Source organism: Capricornis sumatraensis, chromosome 10 (assembly GCF_032405125.1).
Source record: "Capricornis sumatraensis isolate serow.1 chromosome 10, serow.2, whole genome shotgun sequence".
Taxonomy (NCBI): Eukaryota; Metazoa; Chordata; class Mammalia; order Artiodactyla; family Bovidae; genus Capricornis; species Capricornis sumatraensis.
In genome coordinates, this window is record NC_091078.1 from 97,558,540 (window position 1) to 97,570,932 (window position 12,393).

At 40.6% G+C, this 12,393-nt stretch overlaps 1 protein-coding gene across 1 annotated transcript in view; it reads left to right on the plus strand.

The window, feature by feature from the left end:
* Window positions 1-12,393, plus strand: part of SMARCC1 (SWI/SNF related BAF chromatin remodeling complex subunit C1) — a 121,889-nt gene that overhangs the window by 82,447 nt on the left and 27,049 nt on the right. The window contains exons 22-25 of the mRNA XM_068982944.1: window positions 972-1,027; window positions 3,089-3,203; window positions 3,858-4,012; window positions 9,015-9,149. Coding sequence (XP_068839045.1) covers window positions 972-1,027; window positions 3,089-3,203; window positions 3,858-4,012; window positions 9,015-9,149 — 461 coding nt within the window. The remainder of the gene's footprint in view (window positions 1-971; window positions 1,028-3,088; window positions 3,204-3,857; window positions 4,013-9,014; window positions 9,150-12,393) is intronic.

Below are 12,393 nucleotides of genomic sequence, written 5' to 3' on the forward strand. Positions count from 1 at the left end.
TTGGAAAAGTGTTTATGCAAGTCTAATGCTCATTTTCTCATTGAATTATTTGTGTTTTTTAAAATATTTAATTGTATGAGCTGTTTATATATTTTGAATATTAACCCTTCATCAGTCAATATTATTTGTAAATATTTTCACCTCTTCAGTTAGGTTGCTACCACTTCCATTTTGACCTTTGCTTTTTTATCAATAGTTATGGCCTTTCTTCCATTTTTAATATTAATTTCTGCCTTCCCTCTCTTTTCTTGATCTGTCCCAGAAGAGATACCTTGATTCTATTTTATATTTTTAAACTGTTGTATTTTTGTTTGTTTGTTATATCTTTAAATTTTTTTGCCCTTGTTATTTTCTGCCTACCTCCCCTATTCTGTTTTTCTTTCTTTCTTTTCTATAAAGAATGTACAGCTTATAGACTTTGACCATTATTTCTTTTCTAATCTAAGAATAAAAGGCATATTTTACCTTTTCCCATAAGTGGTATTTTTACTGCATCTCAAAATTACATTTCCAAACACAGAGAAGGGTGTATTTTAAGCTTCTGATTTCATTGCATTGTGGTAACAAAGACAACTTTAACTTAAAAAGTGTTTTTGAACTTTTAATTTTTATGTGTACAGAAAAATGGAGACCCACAGTGGGCAGTTCAGTTCATTTTCGCCCATTAAACGCACTCGTGTAAGCAGCCCCAAGATCAAGAAAACTGATTATTACCAGCACCCCAAGCCACCCTTGAACCCACCCTTTTCCTGCTGAACCACTGTCCTGATTTCTAACACCACAGATTACTTTCACCTGCTTTTGAGTTTTAAATTACTAGAATCATAAAGTATGTGTGGTTTTATGTCAACCTTCTGGTTGTGAGATCTGTCCATTATACTATGTATAGTTGTATTTCAGATACTCTCAGAATTTTATAATAGTTTTTACTTTTTCCCCACATTGTACTATTTGTTCTTATTCCTTTGTAGAAGGAGCTGAAGAGGAAAAAATGGAAACAGATACTGATGCTCAGCAGCCTGAAAAGGTAAAATGTCAGTCTGTTTGAATTCTCCCATGACAGAAAAGCCATAGAGAGCACAGTCTTTCACACAAAGCAGTTTGGGTTTATTTTAATCTTTTGAGTCCCTCTCGGGACTATAAGTGATTCTGTCAGCCATTTTCACTTTCCTGGTTTAAGGTGCAGTTCTCATAAGACATAATACAGGACATTTTTCATTTGTTTTATTTAGTGAGGATTTATCCACTCTTCAGGTTCCCGGTAGGTCAGCTGGTAAAGAATCCACCTGCAACGCGAGAGACCTGGGTTCGATCCCTGGGTTGAGATGATCCCCTGGAGAAGAGAACGGCTACCCACTCCAGTATTCTAGCCTGGAGAATTCCATGGACTGTATAGTCCGTGAGATCACAAAGAGTTGGACATGACTGAGTGACTTTCACTTTCACTTTAGTGAGGATTTATCTATCCGCTCTTCCAGCTTCTGCTTCTGTAATTCTTTCAGACAGAGTTGGGGAATGTGAATACAAGAGACTATTGAAAACTTAAAACTATTGAATTTTGTAGGGTTTGGGTTCTGTACTTATGCCGGAAGAGAATTAGAGAGTATTGAGGAATTTTCTGGGAGACTTAGCTGTCAGCAGAAAAAAAATTGGAAAACTTAACAAGAAGGTGACATTTGAAGTATGTTTTAAAGAGCACATAAAGGTATAACGCTTGAAATGAAGAATGGGGAATCAGATATTCCAAGTGGCAGTGGAGGGAGAGACACTGCAACCAGTGTGCAGAAGGCATCCAGGTGCCCAGGATGTTTGTGTCCTGACCCCTGTCTCATAAAGGCTGTAAATGTGAGGTAAGCCAAGCAGAACAGAATTGTCAAGCCTCTTCAAGATCAGGATACAGAATAATCAGTCAGTCACTGTTTAAATGAAGCAAGGATTTAAGGTCTTATTTACATTTTGTGCTTTATCATTGTATATAGATAAGGAGAGGAAGGGAATCATAGTAAAATTAATGATTGTTCTTACAGCGTCTCAAATTCTGTGCGTTATACTTTACATTTATGAATTTATCAAGTTGCTAAAACAGCCTCAAGTCAATGATAGTCTCTTCATTTTATAGATGATGTTATATAATTTGTCCAAGGATTTCAAAATTGATAAATGATGCCAGCTCCTGACCATAGAGCAGGTGAAGCTTTCATTCTCCAGAAAATGATCACTGATTGCTCTGCTGTGCCTCTTCTAAGAGCCATTGTAAATGCCTGTGTTGAAGAGCTTTGTCAACTTTTAATTTTGGCAGCATTTCATTTTGCTTCTTGGTTGATACTGTACATTGTATGTATTTTTATTCATTTTATATATTGAAGTATAGTTGATTTACAGTATTGTGTTAATTTCTGCTGTACAGCAAAATGATTATTATACATATATATACATTTTTAATATTATTTTCCAGTATGGTTTATTATAGCATACTGAATATGATTCTCTGCTGTACAGTAGGACCTTCTTGTACTGTGCATTTTAAATACTTTTAGTACTTTCCCTGGTGGCTCAGATGGTAAAAAGTCCGCCTGCAATGCAGGAGACCTGGGTTCGATCCCTGGGTTGGGAAGATCCCCTAGAGAAGGGAAAGGCTACCCACTCTAGTATTCTTGCCTGGAGAGTCCCCAAGAACAGAGGAACCTGGCGAGCTGCATGCAGTCCACGGGGTTGCAGAGAGTCAGACACAACTAAGCAACTGAGCATCCAGACGACTAACCATGTGTTTGTTTGTTTAACCAGTAAATAAGTCACACTGACACTCTTCTGGACACTGTGTCTCCAGCATTATGGCAGAGTGGGTGGGACTGTACTTAAGAAACATGAAGTCTCATGAGCATTCAGGAGTTGTGGATAGTGAGAGGTATTTATTGAATTTATTGACTTTTTTCCAGCTATTCTTGGCAAGACTTTTCTGAACCTAGTCCACCTGTTGCCAAAAATAGTGGAAACTTTTGTTATTCTAAGATAACATCACTTGTAAAAGGACCTTTTATTTTCTTTTTCTCAAGTCAAGTCTCTGTTTTTTCTTTTGTACCCCTTTCAGGCAGAAAACAAGGGGGAAAATGAAACGGATGAAGGTGATAAAGCACAAGATGGAGAAAATGAAAAAAACAGTGAAAAGGAACAGGATAGTGAAGTTAGCGAGGATACCAAATCAGGTAATTTGAGGAAACTCTTTGGACTTTATTATGTAAAACACTAAAAGCACTGGAGAAATGTGAGCAGTTAAATTGTGTAGAAATAGTCCTTCGTTTGCTACATGTTTCTTAACAATAAATATGAATTTGAGTTTTATTTTGCACTGAGGCACCATCACCATGATGGTGACTACATTGTTTTCAGCGATACAGAGACAAGCAAGTTGTTTGGCTGTGACTGAAGTCAGTACTTCAGTGCATTTTCTTTCCAGTTTGTTGCTGGCGTGTCCCATCCTGCCTGACTTGAAAGGCTTCCAGAGGTGCCTGTTCTTGGCTTCTGATTTGCTCCAGACCCTAGGATTTCCCAGAGCATCTCATTGACTGATGAACAAACATTTTGGTCTTAGGACTTAGCTCCCCTGCATGTTCCTTTATATCCAAGGGAAACTACATAGAGAGCTCAGAGAAGACAGAGTGTCCTGTTTAGAAAATCCATCTCAAGCAGAAGCCGACTAACATGCACGGAGTGGATCAACAGAAACCTTAAGAAGGGAAAGGCACTGGGATCTCTTTGTAATATCAGTCCTAGTTCGTCATGTGGCAGAGGTGAGAAGTAAGATGGCTTATTCAGACTGGGCACACTGGTAATAAAGCTTCCTGATTTTTCCCCCCCAGAAGAAAAGGAGGCTGAAGAGAACAAGGAACTCACTGATTCTTGTAAAGAAAGAGAAAGTGATGTTGGGAAGAAGAAAGTAGAACATGAAATTTCTGAAGGAAACGTAGCCACAGCCGCAGCAGCTGCTCTTGCCTCAGCTGCAACGAAAGCCAAGGTTTGCCCCTGACAGCTCTTTTCCTAGTGCTCTCTTAATCCATGAATGGCTGTATTGTTTTGACGTTACTGGGAATATTTAGTATAGAGAGCCTTGCACCTCATAGATGACTGTTTGAATGACATTTCTAGGTTAAGAATTCCATGGGCAGGAGGATGGTGGAAATAGCAGACCTGGGCCTAAATGGTGGCTGCTTTCGAGTCATTCATTGTGTCATTCATTCAGTCTTCTGAAGACTGCAGTGATTGAAGGCAGAATTTAAAGTCTTTCAAATGTGCCTGCAGAACTTGTCTTGGACTGTAGTTCCAATAATTTCTACCAGATTGAAATATTTGTAATTTTTAAGACAAAAATCTGTTTCCTTGTATAAATACATCACCCTGCTTTTACAGACTGGAAGGAACAAGAAGGAACCTAAAATAGCTCTTTTTCTTCTTGAATTTGCCAGCTTTTCTGGGGGTGGTTTTCTCTATTTATAACATGGTATTGGCTTCCCAGCATATTTAAGAAGAAAAGAGAATGTTATTTTCCCTGCTTTGTGTTAAGTTAGCACTTTAAAGCATTCCAGGCATGAATATGTCAAGTTTAAAAAATCTATTCACCCCTTTTCTATTTTACCCTCAAAAGTAGTCTCCTTTCATTATAGGTCACCACATTTTAAGCAGTGGTTAGTGGGACATGGCTAATTATTTTATCTGGACCTGTTCTTGATCCATTGGTAAAGATGTTTTTCATGGTGTTTAATTACCCCAGACTATTTAGCTGTTGTAAACTGTTTCTCCAAGTGTTTAATCTGTGTGGCATGACTTTATCACATGCCACACAGATCCATTGATGACCCAGTTCAAACCACTGTTTGGAGTGCCTGCCCATTTGATATAGGTGCAGACGGTGTTGGGGAGGGTTGCTCACCGGTCACAGAATTGTTCAGTCAGATACCCCAGCTGAATGTTACTCCACAATAGATTGAGGTCTTGCATATTCATACTAGGCAGTCTCTTCTAAAGATGTGTCCTGATCTTCATGGTTCTTAAGTATAATTTTAGGTATTCTCTCTTGTCTGCCACCCCCGATGTCTAGGAATTTGTGAGAGGTACTCTTGTTTTAGTGAATACTTTGACTGTTGTTTCATATTTGTTTGGTTTTTTTCTTCCTTCATTGGAAGCAGTTTTTGAGTCTGTCTTCTGCGAGGTTGGATTCCTGGCTATCTTCGTTGTTTCTAAGCTGTCCAAGTTATTTCTGTTCATGTTGTCATCAATTGGGCATGTTTTCTCTAAAAAGCAGCCAAGCCAGGAGGGCTTCCCTCCTTTATGCCTTTGAATTGAAAGACACAGCTGTCCACCCAGTCTTCACTCAGGTCACCTTTGCATTGAAGTATAACTTAGACACAAATAAGTAGATACGTGTGTCTACAACTAGTACATTTTTTCACAGGCTGAACCCACTATAGGCTCATAAACAGCAGCCGTGTCAAGCTGTATATATAACCTTACCTGCTTAGCATTAGCCTCTTCATATCCCTTCCAGTGACTGCTTCCCTTCAGAAGTAGATGCTGCATGCCTCCTAACAAGTTACTTCTTATGGAAGAAATCATATGCAGAAAAACCTTTAAAAATACCGATATAAGCATGGTACTTTCTTAAATAACCTCTCTGTCTCTTCAGGCTCTTAACGCCTTAGGGAGTTTGGGGATCTTCCCTGATCAGGACCCTTCTCAGTTCTCAAGGGTCATTTCTCTCCCGTCTGTCCTGAAGTCTCACTGTCTCTTCCCATTATTTCTCCTCTCTGTACTACTATGTGTGCTTCATTGTAAGTTGCCAAAGAAGGAATTAAAGTGGTAGATGACCGTAAAAAGCCTCAAAGGTCTTTTTGTGCTTTGGACACAAACGTTTGTACCACTGACCACCTTGCCACTGTTGTTTGATTCCTTCATTACAGAGGAACTGCTCTATGGGTCAATTACCGTGGCCCTTGGATAGTCCGTACAATGTTTAGAAGAGTGTCCAAAGAACATTTTCTGTCCAGGTCACTGAATTTCCACTCCCTCATCAATCATTCACTCTTTATTTCTAATAGACTTGGAACTTGGGTCTTCATTCTTGGAATACCTGTGTCTTCCACTAACTTGTGAAAGTGTTACAGATGTTCACACTACATGACTTGGTTCATGAATTGTTCCATGCTACTTTCACAGCACACATAATCATTTTTGTGCTACGTTGTAATTAAGGAGTAAGGAATTTGCTTAAATTACTGTAATTAGTACAACTTAACTAGCCTATCCAAGTTTTCTGTTATTCTTGTTTTTGTTCTTCTGAGTCTATAAACAGCTTTGTTATTAAGAGTTTTCCTTGATACATTTTAATAGTTTGCCACACTCTGACATGGAGTGGTAATTAGAGGTTCTAGAACTAGCTCCGAAACATATAGAGTGGTTATGCTTTCTGGCTCTCCTCGTCCTTGCCAGATGAGGGGCTTTTGGGTGGAGAGATAGGCTTTTTCATCCCACCTACTGACAAGCTGTGGACTAACTCACCTGAAGAGTGGTGTGTGGGTGTGAGAAAGCACTGTTGGCCTAGTGCCGTCCATGCCTTCCATCTGGGTTTAGCTGGAAGAAACCATCCAGAACTACTGCTGGATAAACTTAGAAACTCCAGAAAATAGAGTATGTCCTCCTTTATCAGTAGCAGTAGGATTCAGTTCTCATAAGATAGCAGAAATCACTTTTTTTTTTAAGCCCACATAGACATTTACTTTGGAGAAGGCAATGGCATCCCACTCCAGTACTCTTGCCTGGAGAATCCCATGGACGGAGGAGCCTGGTGGGCTGCAGTCCACGGGGTCACTAAGAGTCGGCCATGACTGAAACGACTTAGCAGTAGCAGCAGCAGACATTTACTTCAGGTTTCTTTTCTACTGCCATGCCATACCCACCTACTTTAAAAAGGAGATTTGTCTTCATGGCAACTGGGTGTTAGTTTTAGGACATCGGGAAGATTTTTTTTCTTATCCCTCAGAAATACTTCATAACTTGCTCCCTTATGCCTGAAATTCTCTCTCGAGATAGGAAAATTGTATCTTTTTCTCATTTTACATGAAGTTAACCAGAATACATTCTTGAATAGCATGTATAGGATTTTGAGTCCTTGATTTTGGAAATTTGTCTTTATTTTGTACCCAATTAAGTTGTACTTGAAATTCTAGACTGAAGTTTATTATCTATCAAAATTTGGAAGGCATTTTTATCTTTGTTTTCAAAAATCTAGTTTTCCTTTTGAGAAGTCTAACATAGTCTGAATTTTTGTTTGTAACGTTTTTTTCTTTTTGGTCTGTCTGAAATTTTTTAGAATTTTCAGTCTTTTGTTCTTAAATCTCCAAAGTTCATTGTTGTGAATCTTTTTTTTAATGTTTATTTGCTTACATGGTAATAATCCCTTTATGTTTAATAACTTGTGATCTTCAATTTTGAGAGGAAGTATTTTGCTGTATTTATTTGCTAATGAGTGGGGATATCCCTAAGTTCCCCGGCTTCCCTTGCAGCTTAGTTGGTAAAGAATCTGCCTGCAGTGCAGGAGACCTGGGTTCGATCCCTGGGTTGGGAAGATCCCATGGAGAAGGGAAAGGCTACCCACTCCAGTAAAAGTAGAACATTTTCTGCCAAAGCCAGCAGAGTTCTAGGATTCCCATTCCCATTTCAAAAAGCAAAACAAAACTAGAAACTGGTAACAGTAGTCTCTTGTGAAGGGAGAGACACAAATGAGAAAGAAAGTCACTTCTTCTTTTACACCTCCTTGCACAGTGAATTTTATATCAGAAGTACAGAATTACAACACTGTCGATGATAGCAGACTTAGAATCATGTAATCTTCATTTTAACTTTTGGTATTGTTGATGCAGCTTAATATAGTTTAAGGAGGGAAACATGACCATTAATAGCTATAGATTCTTTCATAAAATCTTTCACCTACACTTCTGAATCTTCTTGCAGGTAAGTCTCCAAAAGTATAAAACTGTTTTTGTTTATCAACTATAAAAGAATGAAATATAAGGCTCTTATTTAATCAGTGTTCTCTTTAGGTCCCCAAAACTATATTCAACTCCTTGTGCATGTTCACTCCTTCTAGATTTTATAAGAAATACAGATCAGTAAGACAGCCACCCTGTGTTAATTCTCAAAACCTTGTGTAGAAGCAAGATAAGCACACAAATTCAGCTGATAAAATAGTGGAAAATCGTGTTGGGGGTGTGTTGCTGTAACCTCTTGGATGGTATCTGGAGAAGGTGGGACTGATCCTTTGCACATAGTCGGGACATTGGCCAAGTATGGGATCCTCGTCCTCTCTGGGGGATCCTCATCTTCTCTGACTGATGTGGCATTTTCCTCTGGGTGCTGCTGAGTTGACAGAAAATGAGAATAGGACCCATTAGTCCTGTTGCAGGGAGTGAGTGATACATTCTTCCAGAATGTCTTCCTGTTTATCTTCAAACTAGGGGTGAAGTATTGTTCACCTCCTTTCCTCCCTGTTCCCAGTAGACCCTCACTAGGGGCTGTGCATCTGCGTCTTGGGCGCTGACGGAGACCACTGCTTGCCTGCCCCCTGGACAGTTCCTGAGAAGGGAAGGGCAGAGTTAGAGTGAGGGTTGGAGGCAGGCTCGGCAGCAGATAGGGAAGTGCCCTGCGGGCCATTGTGTCCTTCTGTTTGCCCATCGAGGCCCTGATTCATTCTCCCTTTCCTGGTGGGCTCTTTGAAGAGAGTAGATTTTCATGGTAGAAGTTGCCTTTTAATCCTTAAAAAGAGTTGATTTATATCTGTTAAGTACTAGAAATTGAGGCATGGATAAGTTGTTAAATTGAAATAAATGCTAGAAACTTACAAAGAGGGCATCTAGGGCACCATTCTCAATTACATAATTCCCACTTTCAGTAGCAATTTCAGCATTGTCTTACTGTTTTCTAAGCAAATGTTTACCGGAATACTTCAAATGATTTCTTGCCCTTAGCACCTGGCTGCCGTGGAAGAGAGAAAGATCAAGTCTCTGGTAGCTCTTCTGGTTGAGACACAAATGAAGAAACTGGAGATTAAACTTAGACATTTTGAAGAACTAGAAACTATCATGGACAGAGAGAAAGAAGCTGTAAGTAATGGGAATTTTATAGTGGTTTTTTGACAGTTAACTTGGATCACTTTTCATAAAACACAAACGAAAGAAAATATGGTAACCTAATTTGTTGGTCTCTATCGCTATCATTTAACTTTTTCTGTATTTGCTTTGCTCTTTCGAAAGGATTATCAGTCAGTGATGGTAAATTAAAGGAAGTCTGAAAATAATTATCTAAACCTCAGCTTCTTACACTTCTTGGCTTTGCAGATACTTGACAGTATCAGATTCTCCCTTCTTCAGTAGTCGGATCTTATACTCACTGTATTACCTGTGTGTTATGTTCCCTCTCTTCTATGGAGAGCCGGGTCTAGAGGAGTAGTGAGAAGCAGCATTTTGTGGGGGTGTACATTTCTGATATGCCCCAAACAGGACCGAGAGAATCACAGCAAAGGCCAAGAATAAGAAGAGAAGCCGCAAGAAGCAAGAAGCATAGAAGCAAGGGAACATTTGATTATCTGAAGGAACTTTTTTTTTTTTTTTTTTTTTTTGAGAAACAGAGATGAAGTTCTCTGGAGAAGTTTTTTTGGATGAGTTGACCAGGAAAGGAATTGATGTTTTTTCTAAATAATGGCTAAGTTTGAGGATTTAGTAGTTAGGAATTTTTTGGGTTGTTTTGACTTCTTTGTGAGCATGCCATATGCTGATTCTGTAAATGAGACAACCTTAAACCATTCCAGAATAGTTTGAATCTTAAGGATCCATTTGCCTCTGTTTAACTCTTTGTTTTTGGTCAGTCCAGGCAAGTCCTCTGGCAGATTCATGTTGACTAGTCTCGGACACGACTGAGCGACTTCACTTTCACGCATTGGAGAAGGAAATGGCAACCCACTCCAGTGTTCTTGCCTGGAGAATCCCAGGGACGGGGGAGCTTGGTGGGCTGCCGTCTATGGGGTCGCACAGAGTCGGACACGACTGAGGCAACTTAGCAGCAGCAGCTCAGTAACTATCACAGTAGCCCATTTTCATTTTGTCCTAAGACTTGTTCTGCCTCTTACATTCTGGCCCCATGAGGAATAAGCTGCTTCGGTAACTACCTTGCACACACCCTGTGCTCTCTTATCATCCCCAGTCCCGTAGCCCTGTTGGTATCTCTCACATCCCCTGCCCTCTCCTGTCCCAGGAGCTGCTGGCCACCCTGTCCCCTCTGCGTCTCTGAGCACTGGCCATGCCACCGCACGCCAGATGCAGGCTTCCTTCATGGCTGTGTTCTCTTCCACCTGTGTGCACCTGCTTTTCCACCAGCAAGGTGTTTTTCTTGCTCCTTGCCAACCTCCTGCACCTGTGGGTGACGTGTCCTCCGTCTCTGCTGCTGTGGCAGCCTAACAGAGCACTTGCTGTATTGTAAATGCTAGTGCATGCACGCGACTCCCTTACCAGAGTGTATACTCTTCCTTGAGTGTCTCCGTTCACACACCACTGGCACATCAAGGGTGCTTGTGTAAGTGTCTGTCGAATGAATGCATAAGTGTCAGAAGCTGGGAAAGTGGAAAAGAAAGTTTAACTTTGGGGACTTGACTTTAGTTTAACAGGGAAGACAGAGACCAGGTGACAGTACTGTGTGTTCAGTTCCTGTGGGAACATACCTGGAAGATGCGGAGAGGATGCTCGAGAAAACCTCCAAGAGGGGAGCTGGAACTTTGAAGAATGAGTGGTTGTGTTTATCTTACCCTAAGAAGCTGTCATGGGGCTCTTTTCTCAGCTTTAAAAATAAAAACACTTTATCTTCAGAGGGTGAGCCTGTGGATGCATTACTCTTAAACCCCCTAGTGAAAGACTGTGTCCCCTGGAATGGCAGAGCCCTCAGTCCCTCCTTGGTTCTCTCCACGGATTCTCAGACATCTGGGGGTAGTGTGTGAAGGTTCTTAGCCCTTCCAAATTTTCCTTGTGCTCTGGAGTTTTAATAGTTATTTATCTCAAATTAACTGCTCTGTTTTTCTTATTTGAATCTTTTTTTAATGTTAAATTCTAATTGAGCTCATAAAACATTTTACAGAATAGTCTGAATAAAAAAGTACAACCAAAAACGTGGGTAAACATTCTGCTGAATCTTTTTCACCACACAAGGTTGCTCTTCTCAGATCCTTTGGTGATCAGCCTGTCTTTTGTAAATCAACATTTGGGGCAGGAAAGTTTATTGTGTAAGACAGCCCCTACCCCTAGGCACTGAATGTCAGTAACCTATCTGTATTGGTTAGTGCTGTGTAAAAAATACCCCAAAGCAGTGGCTGAAAACAGTGCCTCACACATTTCTTAGGGTTAGGAATCTGCGAGCAGCTTTTCTGAGCGCATCAGGCTCAGGGTCTCTGATTATGCTGCCCTCTTCGTAAGGCTCAGCTGGGGCTGGTAGACACACCTCCAGGCTTGTTCACATGGCTGTGGGCAGGAGACTCTGGTCCCTTACTGCATGGGGTTCTCCATAGTGTTCCTCGTGAAGTGGCTTCCCTTCTTAGAGCCAGCGACTGGAAAGAGCAGCCAAACTGGAAGCCACAGTATCTTTTATAACCTCAATTTGTCAGTCACAGCCCTGTGCTTCTGCTGTATTCTCTCAGCCCCACAGCCCAGCCTTGATTCTGGCCTGGGGGTGCTGTACGTTGGCAGGGCTCAGTGGCAAGGCCTCAGTGTTAGGAAGCAGGGTCATAAGGGCCCACTTGGAGGCTCACTGTCAGGAAGCAGGGTCATAGGGGCCCGCTTGGAGGCTCGCTGTCATAACAGCCAGAACGTCCTCCAAACTGTAAAATGGCTCCCATTCATTCCATGCACAGTAAGACATGCTCTCTTTTTCTTCTGTTATCCTGTGGGCGAGCAAAGCCTTGGCTATTTCCTGCTGATGATTTCCTGTCCTCCCAGGCCTGTTGTGAAGATTAAATGAGAGAATTATGGCATGTGCTTAGCACACTGCCTAAAACACAGAGTAAGTGTTCAATAAATATTTATATGCCCCCTTTATGAAAATCAGTTATCAAGAATTATAGATTAAATTGTTAATATTTATAAGCCTTTGCTTACTTTATGAACATTTTAGAATCCAGCAGGGATGCTAGGTGAGAGCGTGAGGCTATTTCTGGTTAACTCTTCTCATAGACAAAGGTTCTAGAACTTGAACAGATCACACAGTTCATAAATGACAGAGCTGGGTCTCAAACATGTTAGTTCAGCTCTATGTTTTAATCTATTACTTCATAACTTGTAAGGAAATGAGCCATTCTTACCTCTTTTT